Source organism: Exophiala xenobiotica (assembly GCF_000835505.1).
Source record: "Exophiala xenobiotica strain CBS 118157 unplaced genomic scaffold supercont1.2, whole genome shotgun sequence".
Lineage (NCBI taxonomy): Eukaryota > Fungi > Ascomycota > Eurotiomycetes > Chaetothyriales > Herpotrichiellaceae > Exophiala > Exophiala xenobiotica.
In genome coordinates this window covers 268,150-292,451 of record NW_013562493.1, presented here as the reverse complement: position 1 = coordinate 292,451, position 24,302 = coordinate 268,150, and the positions used below count along the sequence as shown (strand labels likewise).

Below are 24,302 nucleotides of genomic sequence, written 5' to 3'. Positions count from 1 at the left end.
GCTTCCTTACCCCTCGTTCTGCAAGAAAACCAGGTAGCTTGTCAGCCCCTGCTTGTCATGCGAGGATCATCAACTGAGACATGGTTGGCTCATACTGCATAACAAGTGGCAGTGCCGACCGGCTACGTGGTGATATAACATTCGTTGCAGCCCAACCTTTTGCATCAGGCTGTGAGCAGTATGGTAGCTTTCGAGCTTTTACTTCCTCGAATCTTTTCATCGGCTACCCATCAGCCGTTCACAGCATCGACGGCATCTCACAATGTCCGGTGTCGAAGCAATTGTTGGAGTGGTCAGCGCTGGTGCAGGATTAGTCGCACTCAGTATTCAACTAGGAGAGTCTGCAATGAAGCTGAAAAGACTATCTCAGGCCGCGAAGGATGCCCCAGGTACTATCGAAAGGTTATTGTTCGACCTCGAGACTATGAGCCTCGCACTGGGCCAGCTTGAACAGCACAGACGCCATGATACTCATAGTGAAGCTCTTATGACCCGCTGCATCACGCAATGCCAACAGTATGTGCAAGATATTCAGCAATTGGCCGATAACCTGGATCGCTGCCTTACAAGACATGCCAGGGTCCGTGGCAGGTTATACACAGCATTCAAGGAACGAGACGTGAAGGAGCTACTTGGTGATCTCGAACGTGCAAAGAGTTCACTGAACCTTGCTTACATGATGTACATGGGCGTAGAACAACAGAAACTCCATCAGGAGCATCGCAATATGCTGTGCAGTCTCCAGGACCTGGTGACTGTCGGAAGCGCCAATATCTCACAGCAATTGACACTACTCCTGCCTTCTTCAGAGCATGCACCTCGGCATCCACAAAATGTTCCTAGAAGCCATCTAGACGAAGGTAACGAAATGTCATTGACGGCAACGTACGGACCTAATACATTGTCGATGACAACTGCACGGAATCACAGCCAACTTTGCAACAGTGCGGGCCTTACCATAAGAGCCAAGCGAAAGAACGAAAGACCACGCTTTCGTGCCCGTTTAAATTTTCCAACTTGGCTTTCGTCTCGTGTCTGGGATGTCGCTTTAGTCGGTGCTCAAAGTGGCTGGAATATTCAATTTCGTACATATAACTGGGTTCCTGTCGACGCCCCGGTATTCGAATACGCTAAGCGGGGCGATCTTCAGCGCATGCGCCGGCTTATTGACAGTGGAGAGGCGTCACCACTGGACATGTCGAAGCCTTATGATGAAGCGCAACATTGCGAGACCTTACTTGAGGTGAGCCTTACATCCAGATGCCAGGATCATACTAACGAGTCAGGTCGCAGCAGACTATGGGTGGCTTGAAATTTGTCGTTACCTTCTGAGCCTAATAACCTTTCCAGATCAAGGAACAATTTTGAGCAAAAGTCTGAACCGTTTCGGCTTTTATAGCGGCCCTTCGGTGGATGTGTACCGACTCTTCATGGCGGCACCCGGATTCGATGTTGACATTTATGATCCCTTCATTGGAGAACACTGGCTGCGTTATTGCCCCAACCTGCATTGCCTCAACGTGATAATGGAGTATCAAGGCCTCGAACTCTCCTGTCGCTCACTGGCTGCTAGGTTCGAGTTGGCCGTCAATCTCCGCTCGGTGACGTTCTCGGACTTTCTCGGATGTATCGAGCTACAACAATCAGATCGAGAACTGGCACATCTTCGGGATAGCATCGGCAGGTCTGCGTTGCATTATGTTGCGAGTCGGCTTGCTCTGGATGCATTTGAGCCTGCCTTCCAGGAATGGTTCGACTTCGGAGTGGGTCTTTTACGAAATGGTGCTGATCCGTGCAACATAGCAGCAGACGTCAGAGGTCAGGATGGCTGGCAGAGCACACCCTTGTTAACATACCTGCATGCCCGTCATGGGCTGCGGCGACTGTGTGATGTTTCGGTTGAAACAGAATGCATTGATTTTTGGATCAACATGCTTCAGGTGGCTGGGATAGATCTCCTCCAGTATGGGGCCAAAGAGAGCAAGATCTGGGAGTCGTTTCGTTGTGGAAATAGCCTGGACATCGATATGATAGGACTCTGGTCGCCTTTGGAACGCTTAGATCTGCAAGTGAAGCGATTGCTGTACGGACCTACACCTGCAGATTGGGGTGTCGAGTTCTTCCGCATCCGAATTGTTCGAGTGCACAAGCTCCAGAAACTGCCAGGGGCATACTCTAGTGGATGTGACAACCCTGACAGAATCATCTGGAAGCCATACGAGGTCGAGGAAAACGAAGGTGTGTGGAAGGTCATTGCAAGGAAGACATTGGTGTCGGCCCTTGTGGACTCGCGGAGAATGTCCTCTCGTACGAGAGAGCCGTTTCTTGGCATCCTGGACGATTCACAGGATGATTCAGGCGTCATCGCTCTGATGCAGCGGCGAGCAACTCTGAAGCGCGAAAAAGGGCTGAGATATCGACAGAGGTCGCGTAGCCAGCCTCCCATCCTTCAGCGAAGAGAAGTGGCATACTGCGCGCAACAAGAACCCCACAGTCGGAAATGGCTGGGTCCTTGTCATCTATGCCCTTTCGACTCACGTTGGAAATTTGGTTGCCACAGGGTTGTTGAGGAGGTACTGTGTGACAATCGTGCTGGGGATGTGTTCGATGTCAGGAGCTGTGTTCTAGGTTTGTCGCTTTATGAGGCTTCAGCGCAAGAGTCCTGGGATTGGCAGGAATACAGTTTCCTCGCCGACGTTGCTCGGTGTCAAGATGAGAGAGTCTACAGCTTGGCCATGACAAAGGGAGGGCACACCGGGACTGCTGACTGTGCCTGGGGCTGCGCCAAGGTTTCGTTGAACCAGCTTCATGTACCAGAATCTCTCCGGCCTGGTCACCCGCAACGCTTGTTCAAACAATCATTGCTGACATGATGGCGAAGACCCCGGAGGACGGGCTATGCCCTTGAATGCACCTGAGGACGAAATGACCAGGATTACCAATTTCCCACAAACGACTCCGTCTCAAGACAAGATCCACTACGTTTCCAACGCAAGGAGCTGACTCTCGCAATATGGCGAGCGTGACTCCCTGTGCGAAGCATCAACAAAAGCCTCATGTATAACGAATTCTCGCCCCGTGGTTTCTCTCGCTTGGATTCGGCAATCCAGTTATTGATTGAGCCGGACGACGCAGTATAGGACATGACGCGGACTGATTTGCTCTTGGACACTGAGTTCGATATGGACAAGCATCCACTTGGTGATTATCAAACATTGTGCGAAGTAGATCATTCATTAATTCTGTCACCATCACCCCTTGAACTCTCCGTATTTTTGGTGACGATCATAGTATCCGCTCACTCGCTAAAGTGGACTCCGTCCTATCAAGCTGTCTTGCTGGGCTCGTCTAAGCTCGACTGCTAGGTCCCTTGACCTCTTCGTCAACTCCCTCTCCAGCTCTGATGCTTGCATAGATGCTTTTATGGTAGAATCAATCCCTTCGAATAGAGACTGACCTCAATTTAACGGTCAAGTCAGTTCCGTGCAGACCGTGCATTCGGTTCCGAAGCTCTGTCTGCCGCGAAGCCGGACTGCTAAATGCAATCGACTGACCATGGCACGAGCGGACCGTGGCACTATCGATGTCTTGCCACACTCTAGCGACAAGTTGGGTGCAGGTATTGGAGCGAGGCGGGCCGCAGTACTGACATAAATCGAGCTACTGGAGACAGTCGACACATCCCTGCTCTCGATGGAGATCGACGGTGGTTTTCGCACGAAGCCAAAGCTGTTTTTGGATGGACAGATGAAGAATGAGATCACAGCTGGAGCATTCATATCTCGACGGCAGGCGCGGCGGAGCCAGCTTTCGGTGTTTGCGGCTCCTTTTCCTTGACAACCTCGGATTTCGTACCCTTTAAAGGAGGGAATTCGAAAGTCTCACTCTTGCCGACCTTGCCAGCTTCCCATTGTCCAACTCGACTGCCTAGATATCCCTTGTCCCAAATCAGCGCGCCTACCCATGGTTGTACATTCCAGCTGACATGCAAGGTAGCATTTGCTCGCTCGCTGATAACACCAGTCGGGTCCGTGATCTGGTACTTTGGCTTCTGGTTCTTCAATGTGATGAATCCAGGCTTGACGAGATCCGTAGACTGTTTGCTAAGTGACTCTCTCCGACTCTTGGACTTTGACTTCTTCTTGTCTGGAAAGTATTTCTGCTTGAGATTCTGCCATGAATAAGGCGATGATTTAGCGGGGATGATTGTGTCCCAGATGACCGCTTCGGACATTCCTCCTTGGCCATCTTTGCTGGTGGGGTAGTTTGCTGTCACGTAGACAAACAGTTGCTTCGTGTTCCAGGTGAATAGGCTGGACAGATCTGCTTCGAGATCGAACCTGATCTGGGCGTACTCTTCTCGTTTCGTGGCATAGTAGTGAGGGCGGCCTTTGACGACCTGGACGTTGCGGACCGACACTGAGGCACTGGGTGAGCCGGCCGGGGCAGGAATGGGGATGATAGAGAGAACGGCAATTATCGAAGCAAGAGTGAAAGCGCAAGTCGTGAAGAACCCGAAGGTCGTCTGGAGTCGGTTGAGGGCGGTATGCATGTCTACGTTCGCCGACAGGCAAAGGTCACAACTTTGCGGCTTCGGCAGAAATGGGGAAAGATGTGTAAGGAGTAGGTAGTCTGGAGATGCCCGTTGTCAGGACATCACGATGCGAGGTGTAATATCAGAATAGGACAACTGCAAGGCATTTACTCCGTAATCCTAGCTGCAATGAAGTGAACACGGTTGACGCAGTTAGTTGCTACGAGTCATGTTCCCGCTGATTTGCCAAGCTCTGACTCGGGTGGTTCTGGATTCGGCACAGGGTGATGCCGCCCTGTGCTCACCCCCGGCTCGCCCTGACTCGGGGGTGAGCAATCACCCGTGTCCTCCCAATGGTGGGGGCCATTCTTACTATCTCCCATCTCTTATTCTACAAGGGCTGATAATCGAGTTCAAAGAACTGAACTTCACTATCGTACAGTCAGCGTCCTTCGAAACGCTCGTCCCAGTGGCTAGAAGCTCCATACTCGGCATGGTCTACATAACTCAAAGAGATGGACAAGTAAGATTTGCGTGAGCATAGTCGAAGGCATCCAGATACCCTATCAACTGGACCACAGCGGCGCATACCACCAGGATGTGAAAGATCGAATGGGAGCCCCATAGGTCGAATTTTCCAGGATATCGACTTTCGGGAAACCTAGTCTTGGAACCACATGTGTTAGGGACAATTTCTCTTTTGTGTGCGCAATTGGGAGACTCACTGCATAAAACGAAGTCCCAGATAGAAGGCAGCCTGCTTTTGCCAGAGTATAGGGAAAAGCTTTTCTCATCATCTGCGACATGCCGAACACGTTGAGTCCATGGATCAAGGGCGCAACGCCGGCGAAGCCAGTCGCCACGAACATCAATGCTCGGAAGAGGCGATACTTTGAGCCCTGGAACTTGGGATGCATTGTCATGAAGATGGTCAACGTCCCGAAAACTCCAATCTATCAAACGAGGAAAGAAGAGTGTTAGACTCAAATACCAGGTCTGAGATGAGGAAAAACAAAACTGTGCACATGGAGATTAACTAACCATAGACCAGTAGATATTGCGTGGCCAAGGTTCACACCAGAAAACCATGTATATTCCCAAGACAAGGTCGCCCAGTATGAAGATCACTACACCCAACATATCCAGTCGCAGGCAGAAATGTTCCACGTGTTGGGAGTGGTTCATCAAGGTGTGGTACGTCGCCGACAACGACAGGCACGCGACGGCCGTCAACATGAAGATGGAGAAAGCAATGAAATCGGCGCCAGTGACCCCGGAGTATCTGCTTGCAAGGTACTGTTGGATATACCACTCGCCGAGCAGGAAGAAAACGGCCGGGATGAGGTGGGAATAGATGTTGACCGACTCGTTGTGGATATACGACCAACTGGAGAACGAAGCGTGAGCCGAGCCTGAGATGGGCCGATAGCCATGGAGAATCCACTGGTTGCATTCACGTCTGTACCATTCCGGCATCTCATCAAACGAGAGAAGAACTGGGCGTCCTGCCTCGCCGGCCTTGGATGCTCTGTCGCTGATGGATTTCATCCCCGGCCCTTTGTGCGCCTCTGGCGGCTGCGGGGGCGAAACTCGAAGACGCGGAGCGGATACCATTTGCTGTCGTGCCTGATGATAATGTAATAAGGGGAGGCCGGACTTTGAGAGTAAGTGGAAATGCAAGATGAAGAAAGAGGTTTCCCCCTTGCTTAGTTTCTTGCGCTGCTGCCCTTTTATTCAGTTGTTCTCGCTAAGCGCCAGCCCCGACGGCTCGCAGGTGTGTGACGGAACAAGGAGGACCTAACCACATCGGGTGTCCGCCTAAAATTGTGCAATTGGCCCTCGCGATGTTCCGTAAAAGCGGGGAATATGCACGTATCCGGCTGCCTGCAGGCACCGCGACGTGTGGATCCTATCGCGCACCGTCACGGGTACTCGGTCCGTGCTCGTGCCGTTCTCCAAATCCACCCACCGGGAAGCGGCCGAATATAAGTTCAAGTACTTATGGTCTCATGGGCAAATCGTGTAATTTGGCGCTAGGGTGTCATTCGACGACAAACAGCAGCGAGGACAATTTGTGTGGCAGGCGGGGCTTCTGTTCAACGGTACTTAGCTGATTCAAGCGGCAGCTGTTTTGCACCCCGGTTAAGCGAGTTTCATTACCGATTTACCGCTAAGACCGTAATACTTGTACATTTGTAGACCAGGATTTTTGACACTTTGATTGGCTGCATCATTCCAGGTTGTCTGCGTTTCTGGCCCCAAGGGGCATCGAGAAACTGAGGTGTGAGTGGGCCCAAGCAAGTCACTTAGACGCCCATGATGAGGCTGAAGGAGCACGCTGATCGAGAGCCTGTCTGTCCGCTCGCATGTTCGTTGCTGTCTCCTTGTTTAATTGATTGCTTTGCTCATCCACAAGAATGCGCGCAATGTCCTGAAAGTAGACCTCGTCAAAAAAATGGTCAGACAGTCCAGCTTCGACATACCTAACACCACTCGTCGGCACCGACGCTCCTGAAGTCTCTCATTCCTTGACCTGCGCCCTGGCCGGATATGGGGTCCCGTGACGACTACACAGTCGGGTGGGTCTGCGCACTGCCTATAGAGGTCGCCGCAGCCAAAGCAGCGCTTGATCGCGTCCATTACAATCTACCTCCGGATGGGAACTCAGACGACGACAATGACTACATTCTGGGGAGTCTTCAAGGCCACAATGTCGTTGTGGCGTATCCGAATTCCAGGGTGTGTGGTAAAACGTCGGTGGCCGACGTGGCCACACAGTTGAACGCAAGCTACAGATCTGTCCGGTTCAATCTCATGGTCGGCATTGCGGGAGGAGTGCCCGGTACGAAGGAGGATATTCGTCTTGGTGATGTTGTTGTCAGCAAGTCGACAGCTGGCTGGCCGGGTGTCGTCCAGTATGACGTGATCGGGGAGCGAACGGAAGATCAGTTTGTTCGCAGCAGAGCGTTGGATCAGCCAACACCATTGCTGCTCACAGCTATGGGTAAGGCCGAGACAGCCGCCATTTTTGATGAAAGTAAGATGCCCCTGTACATCTCCGAGATCGTGCAGAAAGACCCCGTCACCTTTGCCCACCCTGGCCCGGAGCAGGACGTCCTCTTTGAGCCGAATTATGATCATGCAACCATCGAATCCGAAGACAGCGGATGCAGTCATTGCGACCCGTATAGGATCCGATCCCGGCAGCCTCGGGAGGTACAGGACCCCTTCGTTCATTATGGCCTGATTGCCTCCAGCCATCATTTGACGCGCCACGGAGCGACCCGGGACAAGTTCGCACACAAGCACGGCATTCTCTGTTTCGAGAGGGAGGCAACCGGGCTGAGGGATGCCGCCCAGTACTTGGTCATCCGAGGAATCTGCGACTACGCAGATTCGCACAGGTTCGAGCTCTGGCACGCCTACGCCGCAGCGGCTGCCGCAGCATATGCAAAAGAGGTCCTCTCTTTCATACCCATGGTATCCAAGACGATACCTCTGGCCACAAACTCGTATGCCGAGGCCACGCCCGTTCTTGACGCTTTGCTTCTGACAAGACCCGAGGTTGATCGGAAGTCCCTCATTGCATTGAAAGGGCGCAGGGTTGATGGCACCTGCGAATGGCTCATACAGCATCCCCATTATCAAGAGTGGCTGACAGATGCGAATCACCCACTCCTCTGGATCTCAGGTGGCCCTGGAAAAGGGAAGACCATGCTGGCGATTTATATCACCGAGGTGCTACAGCCACTGGTTGATGCCGCCGACAATGTTCTCCTCTACTACTTCTGCAGTAACCGTGACAAGAATCGGAATACTGCATTGGCCATCATGAGAGGCATCCTGCATCAATGGATCGACCTTCATCCTTTTCTGGCCAAAGACATCAAGATTTCCTTCGAGGGGACCGAAACAACCAAATATACCATTTCCAGTTTTGTCTCGTTGTGGAGGGTTTTCCTGACCCTACTTCAGCAGAGCACGTCTTCCCAAGTAGTCTGTGTTCTGGACGGTCTGGATGAATGCGAAAAGGAATCACTCAGGCAGCTTCTCGATGCTGTTAGGAATTACTTATCGAAGTCTGGGGAAAAAGCAAGGCCACGACTGAAGCTCATTATCCTCTCCCGGCCTCAGCCGGCTGTTTTGGAGAGCAAACTCAGCCAATATCAACAGATTCAGTTGGACGCCTCCGACACGGAAATTTCGCATGATGTAGAGAGATACATCTTCGCCAAAGTTGCCGAACTGGCATCCGAGCAAACCCTTTCCGAAGAGATGGTCGCGCACGTTCAGCAGACCTTGCTGACTGGCGCTGATGGGACCTTTCTGTGGGTTGGATTCGTTGCCAATGAGCTTCAGGGCAGGAGTTGGAGCAAAATCGATGAAGTTCTCCGCCATGTTCCTAAAGGCCTGGGTGGCATTTACCAGCGGCTTCTTCAGCAGATCGACGACAAGAAAGCATTGGTCCCCATTCTTCAATGGGTCGTTCTCGCTGCCCGGCCCCTCACACTGGAAGAATTGACCGTGGCCGCAGGGATCAAGACGGCTGGTACTCTTCCGGCAACGCAAGTGACCAAGAATCGGCTCAAGTTCGCCGGGTTGCTCGTGAAGGTCGAAGGAGATGTCGTCAACCTGGTTCACGAATCGGCGAAGGAGTTCTTTCAGAGCGATCAAGTCATCGTCAAAGGGATCGACATGTTCCATATGAGCCAGGACACCCACAGGACTCTCATGCAGACCTGTTTAGCACACGTCGAACGCGGATACGGAAATCCGGGAAAGATTCACGAAATGTCTGGCCACGATCCCTTCTTATCTTATGCCAGCCAGTACTGGTCGGTGCATTTCCACCACGCCATTCATGTGATCGATTCACCGTCCGAGTTCTCACGTCCATTCTTCCGAGTTGACTCTCCGATCCGGGACGAATGGTGGAAAGTCTACTGGGAGCAGGAGAAGAACGGCGGAAGCCCGCCCTCCTTCACACTTTTGCATCTTGCGGCATACTTTGGCAACGTACCCTGGGCCAAGTCGTTGATCAGCAAGCATGCCCGCCTCATTTCGCGGAAGGACAACTACGGCCGGACGCCGCTGTCCTGGGCCGTCAACCAAGGTCACCGAGAAACGGTGGAACTGCTGCTTGACCATGGTGCGCGTGTCAATTTCAAAGATCGAAGCATGTTGACGGCACTCCATATTGCGGTCACCGGACAGCACAGGGACGTCGTGTCTTTGCTGCTCGAATACGGCGCCCGTCTCGAGGCCAAGGCGGAGCATGGCGACACGGACACGCCATTGATGCGAGCCATTCTGGCGAATTCGAGAGAAATAACGCAGGAATTACTTGAGCACGGAGCGCGCGTGGACAAACTGCCAGCTCTTCTGGGAGTTGCTTCCCTGAAGGGAGCTACGGACCCGATGGACGAGCGAGTGAAAGAGCTACTTGGGCTCCAGGGGCAGGTCTTCCTCGCACGCTTCAAGCGTTCGTCGCGATTTGTCGACCTGGTCATGAAAGGGCTGGGCCTTTCCCTCCGCTTTCCCCTCGTTCTCGGATTGATGTCCTTCTATCTCAAGTTTGTGGCGTTGAACCGCTGGGACAGTCTGTCTGTACTGCAGGAGCTCGTCCAGGAGAACAAAACGGACGAACTGCGCGAATGGGCGAAACTGTACCATGTGTTCTTCTTGGGGCTGGTTGTCGCCAGGAATCCGAAGAGGCTGAAGGCCATGGGCGACCTGTCGACGCAGATCTTGCAGAAGGTCGCGCCGAGAGATCTTCAGGCACTGCTGGCTATCACGGTCTTTACCGGCATGGACACGAAACTCACGGCTGTCCGACACGGATGGAGAGAAGGAGATGCCGTCACAGCTGCGGCAATTTCAGATTGGGCCGCCATTGCCTGCGACAGGGACGCGTTGGAGTCCTTCCACTTCGGCATTCGCGAGTTTTTGAGCGACTTCGATGGCTGTGTTCGGAATGGGAATCGGGAAGAGAACGTACTTCGGACGGCCCTACTCATGACGGGCCACTTCGCCATGATCGACAAACAGGAACCAGGGCCGATCGACTATTTCTCCCGGGTCGTCGCGGAGTTCTTCGAAGAATACATCGGCAGCAGTCACGAGGTTGAATTGTTCGGCGATGCGAATCAGGCGTGCGCCAATGAGCTGTTCGTCATCAGCGAAAGTCGCGACTCTGCCAGATTACGTCTCTTTCTGACCAGTATTTTCCAGTTCGCCCAGCAGGCTCATGAGAAGGGACAGGACCGCTTTCTCAACGTACCCTCGGCAGCATGCTTGATTCTCTGCGAGCAGAATGTCACCCCTCACCGGTGGCTGATTGGTGAGGCCATCCCGGAGGAAATAGGGGCGTTGATAGCGAAGGAACCTCCGGGATCGCTGCAGAAGCGGGCTTGCAAGACTTTTGTGGAGTGCCTGATCATTGGGAAGCGGTATGGTTTGACATTACCTAGGGGCGCACCGAGACAAAGAGTGGAACAGCATCTGCAGTCCTTGCCGGGAGTCGGATATATGATGAATCGCATCCTAGGTTCATAAGGTATTTTCGCAATACTCCTGCCTGAGAAGTGGCAGAGCTAAGTCGCGAGGAAAATTTGAGCCTGTGTTCATAATTGTGCTTTATGTGTTGCATTTGGGATTAATTTTAAAAAAGCTCCCAGTCGAAGGACGTTCATTTACAGGGAAGCGTCTAAATGTACGTTTGACCCTTCATTTACAGACATGAGCGCCAGAAGAATTGGTTTCCTTTTTTTCTCTGCTCAGAGGTCTCCCTACCCGCAAGTTTCGAATCTGCTGAATCGAAGCCGCTGCACTAGTTGGACATGAGTCATGTTACATCCCCAACCTAGTTGTCAAGGCTCGAGGCCAATACAACCCACAGCTATTCTGTCGCTCCTCGCTCTCGCCTTTAGGGACCGAGGTAGCTATCTTCCACCTATGAGCCGTTTCCACCAATCCGTCCGGCCTGACCTTGCCTTGCGCTTGTTGTCATTTGTTTGGTATGTAGGCGCCGGCGAGCGTGTCGGTTTACTTGAAGCTGCATGATCTGGAGAAGGTGGCATTGACGAAGCTGGAACAGATGAAGACGGTTGGTCCGGCATTGATAAAGTCGACTCGTCCGATACGAACCAGGCTGGTTGATCCGGCACAGACGGCTGACTCTGCACTCTGAGTGCCTGACGAATCTGGCGCTCCACCTCATGGTCGGTATCTCGCTTGCAGTATCCTGCTCGGTTGAGCCGCAGTAAAACATCACCAGGCGAAATGAATTCTTCCCAGTTCTTCCGTCCCGCGGCGAGAATGTTGGGATCCGCACCCAGGTCAAGAAGCAGATCCATGATGGAAAGCATGCGCTTCTTCGCGGCGTAGTAGAGAGCAGTCCTCCTTCCAGAGTCCATGCCATTGATGTCGTGACCCAATCTGCACAGAAGTTTGATCATGGGGACGTTACCTACGGTAACAGCTTGGCGAAGGCTTGTGACTGCCCGGCAACAGCGCGACTTGCTGAACGCTAAGTTGCCGGTGGCTTTCTGGGAATGGCTTGTCGGTCCGCGATCCAGCCATTCTTCTGCAGTGAGGCCGCTTTCGTCGAATAAGGTCTGAGGCTCTGCAATGACAGAGTTGTCGAGCAGGATACGGACGGTGGCTAGATCTCGACTGTGGATGGCCAAATGAAGAACGGACCAGCCGTGGTTGTCCTGCTGAGAGGCAGTGGATCGTATGCGGTCGTCTTCTAAGAGGCGCTGGACGACATAGGAGTGTCCCATGAAGGCGGCGTGGTGTAGTGCAGTCCAGCCGTGGCATGTTGACTTGAGTGGATCGGCTCGCTGTAGGAGGAGCAAGCTCACAATGGAAACATGCCCTCCATTTGCAGCGCAGTGCAATGCTGACGTACCGTAAGAGCTGACGGCCCTGGGGTTGGCCCCAGCGTTCAGCAACAAACGCACAATCTCCAGATGGCCCTCCTCTGCTGCCCAATGTATCGCGGACCAACCATCGCGATCACGATGGTTCGGATCCTCACCACATTCGAGGAGTAATCGAACAGTGGGAAGGTTGCCAGAAGCTGCCGCTTCTTCCAAAGGCAGAGTCTGCTGCGTATTTCGGTTATTAGATATGCTGGCACGGTGTTCAACAAGCATTTTAGCAGTCGAAGACCATCCCAGACTGGCTGCCCAAGCGAGCGCAGACTTTCCATCCGCGCTGTATGAATTGGCATCAGCGTCCATGAACAACAGTCCCTTAGTGGCGCCTTCTTGCCCGGCAACCACAGCCCAGAGAAACGGGGAAAATCCATAGTTGTCAACGATATGTAAATCCGCACCGTGCATGACCAAGACTTCCATGCACTCGATGAAGCCCCTCTCCGCAGCGTAATGCAGAGGCGTTTGGCCATTTTCGTCCCTAAAATTTACACTTGCCCCGCTCTGGATCAAGGACTCAACCACGCCCAGATCGCCAGCCTGCACCGCGTGGTGAAGCTTCGACATCCCCAAGTCGTCTTTGTCCTCTAAGTCGAGTACTGTCACCCGTGCACTGATGTCCTCTTCGCGGTGGCTCACCTTGCCGTCTGCAGCCTCAGCGTCATCGTCTTGGAAATCCAGGTCCGCGTCGTCCAGTACGCTGTACATGGATGCACGTGTAATTCCAAAAGCCCCGGCCGGCCCATCATCTTCTAATGGTTGGTCGCTATTGACGTTCTCCGCGTTCTCTTCATCATCGCTGGGAAGTTTTTGCAGTATAAGCAGAGCAATTTCCTTCATATGACCGGCGACGTGTGACTGGAGAGCTTCACTCGAGAAGACAGCGCTGGATTCAACCTTTCCCGAGGGTTGAAAATCGTCGCCAAATGGACATTCCAGCACCTTATCGACGACTGGCCTCCGTGCGGCGTTGCTGAGGGTCCCGGCGTGCGCTTCAGGCACGCCGTGCTCCTTGATGGAATGCTCCTGGTACTGGATCTCTTGGTCAAAGACGATCGGATCGTGAGAAGGGGCCCTGCACTCCCATGTATGGCCGTGAGCAGTCTGCATGTGGCTGGACCAGGCTTTCGACGTTTCGAATGTGAGCGGACCGGTCCCATGCCCGTGGTGACCTGCTTCCAGGCAGTGTGAAAAAACACAAATAAAAGGCTCCAGGTCTCCGATGACATGATTTCTGGTGCATATTAGTCACATGTTCCCATGAAACGACAGGAATGATCTGCTTACTGCCACAGCAAGGACCTTGCAGTGTTCTTGAACTCAACAACGACGCCGCAGTATGGACACTGCTGCGTCGGCGGTATGGGAGGGAACGACAACTTGTTGTTCACGAGAACAGATTTAGCCCGGGGAACCTCAGTCGTGGATTTGGCGTAGAAGGCCGCAACGGCAGTTTGTTGAGCAGTAGTCGCATTCGTTGCTGGCACTGGCGAAGGGGCCGGTATTTTGTTAGTCGTTGCAGGCTTTGGCAGCGCGCTCTGCGCAAATCGTACAGCCGGCGCACTCCCCGTCATTTTGGGGAGTTTAACAACGGCCGGAGTCGTTTCCGGGCTCTGAATACTCAGATCAACGCGCCTTCGATGGGAGCGTTGATAATACAGCCGTCGAAGTCGCAGCGCGTTGGCTTCGACCAATGCCGAGCGGAGCGCCTCAGGCACCTTCGGGAATCGGAACTCAATATAGCATTTGGTGTAGAGACGCATTTCGTCTATGGCCTTGTTTGCCTCTTCGTCGTCTTTGTACCTTTCGATCTTGCGAGCCCGGTTGGCTTTGGCGGACTTTCGAACGGCGTTGGATAGACGGAAGAGCCGCGTCAATGTTCCGCCGACTGTCTCGGTGATCTTTAGAATGTTCTCTTCTGCTGTATCGACATCGGTCTCTGAATCGCTTGCGTCGTCATCGGCTCTCCTCGTGACTCCCGAATTGCCATGTACTGAAATGCGTTGTCTCTTCCTGCTCGAAACTTGTGGTGGTCGATCGTCGATTGGCTTCACTGTGGTCGAGACTCCCATTAGCCTTGGCCTCCAATGCATCCGAATGTGTACGGAAAGTACTCACGAGACAGCAAGGTATCGCAAATAATGTCCAGGAGCTGATGTATGATATCCGCGGCTGTGGGACTGAATCGGAGTCTGTAGTCCAGCGAGACATTGAGCGGCCCGTAAACATCCATGTTTGATGCCCACAAAGAAAAGCGTGCCAGCTGGTCGTCCATGATAGTAGGGTCTGGCACGATTTCCGGCATGTCCATGTGCTTGTGGAAAAGAGACTGGCATTGTGTCGCATGCTCTGCGATGGTCGGGCTAAGATCATCTTGGAGGAAGACATCTTCCATAGACTCGTCTCCCGCGCGCTCGAGACTTTGCATGCTGAGAGGGCGCGGTGCGGACCGTCGCGAGTCCTTCTGAGTGCGGCAGAGATCCTGGAAGCCGATCCTGGTCTCTGCATGGAAAGGACGCTCCAAAGGTCGTGGCTAAGCAAATCGCGACTGAGGCTATGAGACTGTCGCATGAACTCAGACAATGTGCAAACAGCATGTGCATTGGGTGATGAGGAGCGATACAAGTACAAAACGCGATGACCGCTCGCTATCAGCGGCTCGGCTGCTGTATCTGGCCAGATCAACATGGACGACTTGATTGGCCTGCGAGCTTCAAGTTGGTCGGTCTGGCAGTGTGACAGAAATAATAAGAAAGGGCACTTGAGTACCTGGTAATTGTTTACACCCTGGGCAGTGCCTATCCCATGCGTGGATGGATTGGCGGCATTTGGGCTTGGCACGAAACAGGCATGCCTATCCCAACTAGTTAGAAGTAGTCGATAGCCCGCCCAACGTGGCGCCTAACTTAGGACCCTTCATATCTTAGCCGCCCTAGGCAAGCCTATAAGACAAGCAAATAGGCAAGCCTGAAACAACGTTCCGGTTCAAGTTAGGCATGCCTATTTAGTGCCAAGCCAAAATGCAGCCAATTCATCCACGCATGGGATAGAAACTGAGCCTCTCTCAACACATCCCTCTTCTGCTCCTCCGATCATTGCGCTCGGTGCTAAGGAAAGCCCAGTATCTGAGCCTGAATCGTGAAACCATGCCCTTTACCAAGACTTATTTTCTGTGTCCGACATCCGATTTTATATATCCACCACCAACGGGCCCGCTATGTCTTGGGTCTATAATTCGCTCCACATCAGCACCGCAATACCCTCTGAACAGAGCGAGCGTTGTTGCCGTGACTGATGCATTCCCGCCTATCGTGGAGACCGACTGGAAGAAGACTTTTTCAACTGAGAAAGGGCTCGGTTTGGGTGTCTATGCACAGTTCCTGCAGCTGGCTACCGGTGGACTGCCCCTTGGTCCCGAGCTGAACGTTGAGCATTCGAACAAAACGGCAAATACGTTCGCGTTCGACACGCTGACGACGCTGGCGTTCGAGCCAACCCAGGAATACGTGGAAGAGGCCGTCAAGGCACCGGCCGTGCAGACATGGCTGAGAGATCCCAGGCAGAAGTTTGCACTCGTCAGCGAGCTCTTCGTCGTCACGGGCATGAAGCTTGTCAAGGGCGCCAAGATCAAATACTCGACTTCACAGAGCACTACGGTCAAAGGGAACATCGGCATCAACGTGACCGCGCTGGGCACGACCTTTGGCCCGAAAGGCCACTGGACTAGCACGAATGACGATGCGACGGAGACCAATCGCGAGTCGGAATTTGTGTTTGCGTTCCGCGTGAAGAGGCTCAAGTTTGGGCGGAGACTGAAGCTTGAAGAGTACAATAAGGGCGCCTTTATGACCCTTGGCGGTAAGGAAGATGACGACGAATGTGTTTTGGTTGAGGACGTGGATGGAGCTGATATCAAGACTGCTGAGGCTGTTCCCGATGTGACCGAGAACGGCAACGTCTATTGCGTTCCCGCTTAATCATGCTAAACGAATCTTGGACGACAACTGAGATAGACATCAGTAAACCATGTGTGATTGGAGGTTGAGTAAACCAGTCCTAGGCTTCGACTAGTATTTGTACATGTTCCTTTTGATATCCTTGATTCTCCCGTAAACATCCTCCCTTGTCGAACCGCTATCGAAGAGCACATGAGGTGTGATGTAGTCGTAGCCGACCCCCCGCCTCCGTCTGACCATACTCTTGAAGACCGCATCCATGGAATTGTCCCTTTTCAGCCACGGTCCCAGCCTTTCACTTTCTACAGCGATGTGCTGATCCTGCTGCCGGACAAAGGACAAGACCGACGCCGCCAGGCCAGCGGCGATCGGTGTTGCGACCGATGTTCCTGACATAGCGTTGACAGTCTGATCGTGTCCGTTCATGCCAGCCGGCCAGTGTGAAGAGACATGCTCGCCAAGTAGACTGAAGTTGACGTCCGTCTCACTTGCTGTAGGGTTGAAATTGGAGGGATTGCCATTTCCATCGGTTGAGTGTATACAAAAGACGCTGGGATATTGAGCTGGAAAAGCTCTGCCAAGATTTGCTCCATCATTCGATGCTGCCGCGAACAATAACGTCCGCTTGTTCAGTGCATTAGATATAGCGGTGCTCATTAGCTCGTGATATTCACGAATCCCGAATGACATTGATATAATGTCCACTTTCCATTGTTCAACTGCGTGATCGATGGCCTGCACAGGTCATTAGCTCAGTCAAAAAAGTCTGCTCTGGTATAGAGACACTTGCCTTTGCAATGTCATCGTAGGTATTGGAATCCAGCGTCTGTCGTCGCGCAATTCTGGCGACATAGATCTCAGCGCATGGGGCAACTTTGAGAAGGAGACCAAGAGCATGGGTGCCGTGCCCGATCTCGTCTCGAATGTCGTGTGGTCCTGTTCCATGTACAAAACTTCGCGCTTCCTTGATTCGTGGGTTGGCTAGTTGTTGATCCTCGATCAGGAATGGGTTATCAGGATCGAGTCCGGAGTCCAAAATCGCTATTCGAACCGGTTCGGCAAGGTCGAAAACAGGGTCAACATAGGGATAGATCGAGGACAGCAGATTGTCCATCCATCTTTCCGAGAGTGGATTCCTGGCAGGTTATTAGTACGACGAAGTCTTATAGCCAGTGGGAAACACCTCACTCTTGTTCAGGACCCGTCTGGTGGCTTGCATCAAAAAAGTACAAGCTCTTCTCTGGAGGCTCGGCGAGGAGTCCGTGGGCTTGCGATCCGGAAGAAGGTTGTGCCGACATCCGTAGCACGATATCTGAGTGGAAGGGTGCGTAGCTCACGGGCGAGGTGTCAGAAATTGAACGATACGGACTTGCCCTTACTGTATTGTTTGCATTGGAGGAATCGACCTTGCCTGTATGGAGGCGGACAACATCTCGACCGATAGAGCCCCAGCAGGATTCATTCTGTCGAGAACTGAACGAACCCAGATTCTCTATTCGAATGCCCCATGCCTTGAATATCACGGCCTCAAGTCGTTTGACGACGTTTTGGTAGAAGAGCCGCTGAACGCTGACATCCTCGAAGTCAGCGTGCTGTCCAAGGGGATAGTACTCCCCAGTAAGGCATGCCTTCGTAGCGAGATAGTAATCCACGCCAGCGTCGTCTTCCAGAGTCTGAAGCTTATCGAGACAGGTATAAAAATCATCATTGACGTTCCTGGCGACGTGCGGGTCCTTTGCCATCAGCTCCACGGGTGTGCAATAGTGAAGCTCGCACAAGAGTATGCCTAGGGCTAGCACACTGGCGTTGGGATGAACCATGTGTTTCGAGAGGCCAGAGCTGTCTCCGATGTCTGTACTGCGGGCTGAGATGGTTGGAACGTGCTCCAGAGCCAGGAAAGGTTTCGTGATGTTGGGGAGTTCTCCATCCTGCCGTGGCTCAAAAAACTGGATCATTGAGTGATTGAAGGAAAACTGTAGCCACGGTGTCTCCAAGAAGGGAAGGAGTGCTGAAGCCAGTGTAACAGCCAAGACTCGCTTCCCCTTGAGTGGTAGTACCGATTCACCACGAAGTAATTCTTGCTGGCGATTGAACAGTACCGACAAGGATACCGTGCGAGACATTCGATCACTACCAAATGTCTTTGGTTGCGGGCGAAGCCTCTGAAATATCCCATCCTCGAGAGCTAAATGCAAGCAATTTCGCTGACCGAGGGATTCTGTGATGCTTTGGCATATGTGGGCAAAGTCGGGTGGGCTGCTAACTATAGGCTCAGATGAGCGCCTCAATGTGCTGTTGTGTAGGTCTCTGCACCGGCAGTGTTAGTGAATAGAAGTCATCACACCAAGCTTCGAGAGCTTACTTGACCGTGATTTTAGCTTCTTGCAAAGCAGTTGCAGGTACGGACCGCACCCCAAAGAATACTTCGAAACTCGCCTCAGCCTCGAGATCCTTTTTGTGTTGTGGCAGCGACAGTCTCACGCTCAACCCTGAGCACTTCTGGCAAACGCAAACCCAGTGTCTTCGCAACGCATTGTCCAAGGACACCAAATATCTCCTCATCAGCACGGCGAAATCGGCATCGGGGTCTTCGAGGTTGGACCCATGAGTTTGCTCTTCACGAGGCAGAACTCGGCGCTTCTTTCTCTCCTGTTCCAAATGCAAAAGTTCCTGAATGGCGTCATCGCATTCTCGTCGCCGTTTACTAAAGCGAATGACAGTGCCTGGGTCGGGATGCGGTTCGCGATTCGGATTCTCGATCATGCGGCGAAGCTTCGGATACTGCTCATGTCTGGGTTGTTGGGGTTGTTGGAAGCTCTGCTCCGCGAACTGTCGTTAGTAGGCAGGAAGTGAGAGGCCAACAGACCGAAAGACTGGAGTTTGCTGTATATCAAGAATACCTACGAAATCTATCTCTCGATCAGAGTCGTCTTGAACAAGGTTTTCAAATACGCGCAGTGTCTTTGCAACGCTCTCTGGGTCAGCTTCGCCAAGATCATCGCGCTGCAGAAATGCATCCGTCCGTAGCCAGGCCTCGCGTTTCCGTGATCTCAGTGACGCCGGCTTTGCCGACCTTTGCGGTTGCCTTCGAGCGAAGAATCCAAGCACGGATTGAAGCAGGCTTTGGGAATCAGTGTCGTCGTCCATGGGTGCGCATCCCAAATGATGGGTTTGAAGCTTTCACTGGGATTCTTTGGTAGGTGGCTGGAAGAAGATTGGTCGATCAGCGAAAGTAGATCAGGCTGTGTCAGATCAGGCACCCAGAACCTCAGGACGACTTGGCGTGCTTGGTTAGCCGTTACAGCAGTCACAGCAGTGCAGCCGAGCCTAGCCAGAACTAAGCAAATCACCATCGTTCCCAGTTGGGCAATACTAGTACTTGTGCACATCCCGTCAGCTACTTTTGTGGCAACAGGTTGAGACGGCTAGTGTCTCAGTGTCTGCTTGGGAGTGGTCGCAGGCACGCCTGCATGCAGGCCACCCCAAGTCCTGCGCCTACCCAGCTAATGAAATTGATTTGCAGCATCGGATCACCACGGGCGGAGGCGCGGGCACCCTTGACGGTTTTGAGACGCTCAGAATTTTGGGCACCTGAGAACACCAACAGGGTTTAGGACATCTATGGCCATTTCGCAAGTGCGCTTCTCATTGGCGACGATCTGGCGCCTTGAAGTCCAAGGAAATTGGCCCAACCGACCCTTGTGCCCGAGACAATTGAGCTGTACGCGGTGGAGAAGTTCAGGATGAAGGGTGAGTGTGAAGGTGAGAGGGAGGGCGAGTGGTTTTAAAAGCGGCACGGCCTGGGTGAGTCGCTACTCTCTGTTAGTTGCCAAGCTCTGACTCGGGTGGTTCTGGATTTTCGATTCTTCACAAGCAGATCTTTCAACTCTCCTTTCTTCCTTTTACTATGGACTTCGGCCTGGCAGCTCACACTCGCAGCAACCTCAATTTCATGCGAAGTGGTATCAACTTTGCAGCTTTCATCCTGAAAGTTGCGCCTGGTTGTGATACGGAGTCCTAGAGGACATACCAGACCTGTCGTTAATCGCCCATGTCCTTCTGTCAATGAATTGCAAGGGTTTCATATCTAAGGTCACATTTCACATTTTCCATGTCTTGTTGCAGCTGAGCAAGGAATTGTCTGCAAAATACTCAGACATCCTTCTTGAGACTGGGATGATTTCCATGTCAAAGCTATGTAAATTGATCCGCCGATACATCAATCTTCCTCTTCCAACGCGCCACGAACACCGAGGAGAAGAAATGATCAGGTAGCAGACACTCATAAGTCCTTGACCATAATCCAATCCGTCTGAATACACTTGCCCATCTTGAACTCATGGTCTCCAACGCGCGTAAATCCCATAGCCTCATACACCCGCTGAGCCTTGAAGTTGCCCTCCCACACGCCTAACCACACAATTCGATACCCCAGCTTCCTTGCCATATCCTCGCTCTGTGTGGTCAAGGCTCTTCCAACACCTGAGCCATGAAAATCCGCTTCAACATATAATCTCTGCAGCTCGACAACCCCCTCCAGATCGTCTATACAAGGCTCGGTGGTGCCTTCAGTCAATTGCGCAAAGCCAATCACACGGCCATCTGATTCGGCACACGCAACGATGATATGTGTGGAAGATGAGCGAATGTCGTTTTCTATGGCGGACACGGTATACGCTTCTCCCAGATATGCTTTCAGATCGGCCGTAGGTATTGAAAAGCCAAACGTGGTCGAGAAGACGGTGGCGCCGAGGTTTGCTATAAATTCAGCATCGTCTATCGTTGCTGCTCTAATTGTAAATGCTTTGGTGTTTGTGCCTGGCTTTTCTAGTGTTGGTAATGATTGAACAGCTCTAGGAGAAGAGATGTGCGCGTTGAACGAGTACTCGTGCGGCGCGACAGCCACGGCGACGGCTGGTTGGGCGAGCATAATGAGTTGTGTTCTTGATAAGACTTTTTCCGAACGAAGCGAAGCTTTTTCAGATTGGCAGCCTGCGATGCCATCCAGCAAGCGAGAATGGTATATCTACCCCGGCATGATTCTCATGAAAGGACACAGAGGCAAAAAGTGAGTCTGACCATGCCTGTACAGATGTACGCCCTGTGGATGTAGGATTGAGGTCCGAAGGGGATCACCGGTATCAACCCTGACCTCAGCGCGCCCTGTAACAAACACCGCTTGCTCATGTACGAAAATGCGCCTTTCGCCGCCACACAATCGCCGTCACGGTTCGTCGGAACCCTGCTTTCAGCGCAACGTAAGACTTTGTTTTTTCTCTTGTGATTAAGAGTGACATGCTTTTCTCGCCAATCTGTAGTCGAGAATTTTGCAAGGTTGTATCACTCGAAAACGACGAGACGACTAATGCCGTAGATATCCGTCTTCAACCGTGGACTACTCCGTTGAAATATTTCTGCTTGGAAGCTCGGGGGAATATTCACCTGCAATTTTCATGGGATTTCATTTCGTTGGGGCTATTATGACTTCTCACATATCTCTTTGACTTATAACATTCTCTTCCGTTGTTGGATGACAGCTCTGCCCTTTCAGTTTCCAATCTTTCTCCGCGCCCAAGCGTGCGGTCTCTGCCGCGCTCAAGTAAATTGGTCTCGATACCTATCGAGATACCTTTCATATGCATCATTAGCTCCCAATAACCCGACCTCTCTCTCGTGGAACAGCACATCAATGACTTCTCGATGCAGATCCAGCCTCTCTCCGGTGATACCATGGTCCTGGTCTCGGGTAAGACAAACTTCAATCACATTGCTCACTCCGAGAAAGCCTGGGAATACCACCTCTTTCCCGTCCGCTTCGACGATGTACATGTCTTTGAATTCCGAGTCTCTCATCGCAGCAAGGGAAGCCAGCTTTGCCATGGTGCGTACGACAAGGTCTCGCTTGTTGAACAATGAGCGAGCATCGAGACTGCCACCGCCATGCGTGTCCAGATAGCTCTGGAACGCGAAGAAGTTCAGATCCGCTTCTCGGATGACTTCACGGCGGATGCTGAGTTTCTTGAGACTCAAAAACGCAGGTTGTTCGAGCATCATCTTCCAGATCGGTTGCAGTATGGTCTCGATGTTTTCTAGGCACAGCTGGGCTGCATCTCCCTTGTTTTCGAAAGATAGCTCTCGAATCAGGGTTGTTGTCCGCCGTCGCAAGGCCTCTAGTCCGTTCGGTTGGAAGAGATGGAAAGGCTCAGCTGCAATGAATTTGTTCTCGCCATACAGAATCCTGCTCGCTTCGCGGTAAACCTGCCGGTTCGCGCGCAGAATTGAGGTATGAATATTGTGATCGCTGCTCCGTCGAAGTGTCGATGTTGGGGCGGCAAAGGTAACGGACTTCGATGGTGGTACGAGGAGGTAGCGATAGAGTCTGGTGCGAAATTCTTTCCAATTCTCTCCAAGCAAGTCGAATTTCATCCAATCTTCATCCTTGAGGCGTGCTAGTGTATCGGTGTAAAACTTCGATGGAATCCAGCTGCTGCTGATTTCTTGACCACCACTATTGATTTTCGAGGCATTCTGGAAATATGCCAAAGCCTCCTCGGTTGAGCGCGCGGGCACAAGGACGGAGGATGATGTCGCGATGGTTGACACGTTGTCGTCGGTGAGGGGGTGTGATGTCGCGGATGTCGGTCTGGTGCTATTGATTTGTGGAGGAGGTTTGCTCGGCGTCTTCTTGTCGTTACTAGTGAGAGGAGATGATGTCGCGTCAACCGTCTTCTTGCTGAACGCATGGCTAGCGGGTCTCATTGGTGTCGTTTTCTTCTTGTCCAAGGTGCCGCGACGTCTCCTTCCAGGTCGATAGTCTGAATCTTCCTCCTCTTCTACCCTGTCATTTCCCTTCCTCTTCCTACCCGTATTCACAGGGACTCCATGTATCGGGCAGAGGGATCGCACGAAGGGTGTGGCAGCGGGTGAACAGATACAGGAGTCGGGCCTGGCATACTTCAACATTATGAACGACATGATCACGACATAGACATGGTAAGGGATGCGGACGATAACGGAATTGGCCCAAGGAAAAGGATTGTGATGCTGATGGTTGTGTGGGATCGTGAATGTGCAGCGTAGACAGAGTAATTAACGAGGCTGCGGCATCGGTCACAAGTTTCTGGAGGCCGCCATGGGCAGAATTCTCTGATGTGTGTTTGGAAAGGTCCTCATACTGCACATTTCTTTGATCACTAACCGTGTACAGCTGTCCGTGTCTAGCATCGTAGTGCACAGGAGCAACCAAAGAATTCTGTTTGAGTTAACCTGTGAGAACATTCCTGGATTTGTGCATGATCGATCAGTAACGACAGTCAATATTGTGTAGCCGGCAGTCCGGGATTCATTACAGACTACGTCTTCAACGCAGTCTGTAGGAATGGTGATGCTGGAAGTGGAAGGGCTTTTGATATGATCGATTGTGCTTGACTGATTGCGGACTCCTCCACGTCGATTCGCATTTTACGCCCAACATCTTGTCTAGAGCGCGATATCGAATTTACTTACGGACTACGTTTTGACGCAGCCTTGATAATAATGTTGTAGCCTCGATAGTCACAAGGGTGGAAGGATATTTTATCGAGCTCATCAAGCTCTCTTGTCTTCTCCTTCTGTTCATCTGCGTCTTCTCTTCTGCTTTTCATGTTCATTGAGAGGTCGTTGTCCACTTCCGTCGCCGTCAATTCTGATTTTCCTCGCAAGGAGCTTGCGCTTTACCCTGCTCAGCAATAGGCTTTATCGCTTCGCCCCCTTCTCAGTCGGCACACAGGAGACCTCGTCCAACGGATCTGCCTCTTTTTCGGCTCCTGAATCCGGAGACTAAACATCAGTAGTCACATCCGATATCTCGTACGTGAAGAGCTTGTTCCTAGT

At 52.2% G+C, this 24,302-nt stretch overlaps 9 protein-coding genes across 9 annotated transcripts; 3 read left to right on the top strand and 6 right to left on the bottom strand.

Annotated features, from left to right (window-relative positions):
• Positions 1-262: 262 nt before the first annotated feature.
• Positions 263-2,873, top strand: PV05_02283 (uncharacterized protein; the record flags this gene model as incomplete). Its single annotated transcript, XM_013462851.1, has 2 exons — positions 263-1,243; positions 1,287-2,873. 2 exons carry the CDS (start codon positions 263-265, stop codon positions 2,871-2,873), a joined length of 2,568 nt encoding a protein of 855 aa, XP_013318305.1.
• A 173-nt stretch (positions 2,874-3,046) lies between these two features.
• Positions 3,047-4,691, bottom strand: PV05_02282 (uncharacterized protein). Its single transcript, XM_013462850.1, has one exon. It carries the CDS (start codon positions 4,550-4,552, stop codon positions 3,776-3,778), a length of 777 nt encoding a protein of 258 aa, XP_013318304.1. The 5' UTR covers positions 4,553-4,691; the 3' UTR covers positions 3,047-3,775.
• A 226-nt stretch (positions 4,692-4,917) lies between these two features.
• PV05_02281 (uncharacterized protein) lies at positions 4,918-6,010 on the bottom strand (the record flags this gene model as incomplete). The annotated part of the gene is made up of 3 exons (XM_013462849.1): positions 4,918-5,200; positions 5,260-5,487; positions 5,576-6,010. The coding sequence occupies 3 exons, from the start codon at positions 6,008-6,010 to the stop codon at positions 5,042-5,044; spliced, it is 822 nt and encodes a 273-aa protein (XP_013318303.1). The 3' UTR covers positions 4,918-5,041.
• Positions 6,011-7,084: 1,074 nt separating this feature from the next.
• On the top strand, positions 7,085-11,089 carry PV05_02280 (uncharacterized protein; the record flags this gene model as incomplete). Its single annotated transcript, XM_013462848.1, has 1 exon — positions 7,085-11,089. One exon carries the CDS (start codon positions 7,085-7,087, stop codon positions 11,087-11,089), a length of 4,005 nt encoding a protein of 1,334 aa, XP_013318302.1.
• Positions 11,090-11,236: 147 nt separating this feature from the next.
• Positions 11,237-14,971, bottom strand: PV05_02279 (uncharacterized protein). The gene is made up of 3 exons (XM_013462847.1): positions 14,593-14,971; positions 13,762-14,527; positions 11,237-13,708 (listed from the first exon to the last, which is right to left on the bottom strand). Exons 1-3 carry the CDS (start codon positions 14,900-14,902, stop codon positions 11,476-11,478), a joined length of 3,309 nt encoding a protein of 1,102 aa, XP_013318301.1. The 5' UTR covers positions 14,903-14,971; the 3' UTR covers positions 11,237-11,475.
• Positions 14,972-15,562: 591 nt separating this feature from the next.
• PV05_02278 (uncharacterized protein) lies at positions 15,563-16,561 on the top strand. The gene has a single exon (XM_013462846.1). It carries the CDS (start codon positions 15,621-15,623, stop codon positions 16,449-16,451), a length of 831 nt encoding a protein of 276 aa, XP_013318300.1. The 5' UTR covers positions 15,563-15,620; the 3' UTR covers positions 16,452-16,561.
• On the bottom strand, positions 16,494-19,623 carry PV05_02277 (uncharacterized protein). The gene is made up of 5 exons (XM_013462845.1): positions 19,335-19,623; positions 18,793-19,259; positions 17,619-18,737; positions 17,221-17,566; positions 16,494-17,165 (listed from the first exon to the last, which is right to left on the bottom strand). The coding sequence occupies exons 1-5, from the start codon at positions 19,575-19,577 to the stop codon at positions 16,542-16,544; spliced, it is 2,799 nt and encodes a 932-aa protein (XP_013318299.1). The 5' UTR covers positions 19,578-19,623; the 3' UTR covers positions 16,494-16,541.
• Positions 19,624-20,712: 1,089 nt separating this feature from the next.
• Positions 20,713-21,360, bottom strand: PV05_02276 (uncharacterized protein; the record flags this gene model as incomplete). The annotated part of the gene is made up of 1 exon (XM_013462844.1): positions 20,713-21,360. The coding sequence occupies one exon, from the start codon at positions 21,358-21,360 to the stop codon at positions 20,713-20,715; it is 648 nt and encodes a 215-aa protein (XP_013318298.1).
• A 665-nt stretch (positions 21,361-22,025) lies between these two features.
• PV05_02275 (uncharacterized protein) lies at positions 22,026-23,405 on the bottom strand (the record flags this gene model as incomplete). The annotated part of the gene is made up of 1 exon (XM_013462843.1): positions 22,026-23,405. The coding sequence occupies one exon, from the start codon at positions 23,403-23,405 to the stop codon at positions 22,026-22,028; it is 1,380 nt and encodes a 459-aa protein (XP_013318297.1).
• Positions 23,406-24,302: the final 897 nt, after the last annotated feature.

Coding starts and splice junctions, on each gene's coding strand:
- PV05_02282 (XM_013462850.1), bottom strand. CDS start 4,552: ATGCATACCGCCCTCAACCGACTCCAGACGACCTTCGGGTTCTTCACG.
- PV05_02279 (XM_013462847.1), bottom strand. CDS start 14,902: ATGCAAAGTCTCGAGCGCGCGGGAGACGAGTCTATGGAAGATGTCTTC. Junction 14,528..14,592: donor TTGCGATACCTTGCTGTCTC/GTGAGTACTTTC, acceptor TCTCGACCACAG/TGAAGCCAATCGACGATCGA. Junction 13,709..13,761: donor GCAAGGTCCTTGCTGTGGCA/GTAAGCAGATCA, acceptor AATATGCACCAG/AAATCATGTCATCGGAGACC.
- PV05_02278 (XM_013462846.1), top strand. CDS start 15,621: ATGCCCTTTACCAAGACTTATTTTCTGTGTCCGACATCCGATTTTATA.
- PV05_02277 (XM_013462845.1), bottom strand. CDS start 19,577: ATGGACGACGACACTGATTCCCAAAGCCTGCTTCAATCCGTGCTTGGA. Junction 17,567..17,618: donor CAGACGGGTCCTGAACAAGA/GTGAGGTGTTTC, acceptor ATAACCTGCCAG/GAATCCACTCTCGGAAAGAT. Junction 17,166..17,220: donor CCTACGATGACATTGCAAAG/GCAAGTGTCTCT, acceptor TGACCTGTGCAG/GCCATCGATCACGCAGTTGA.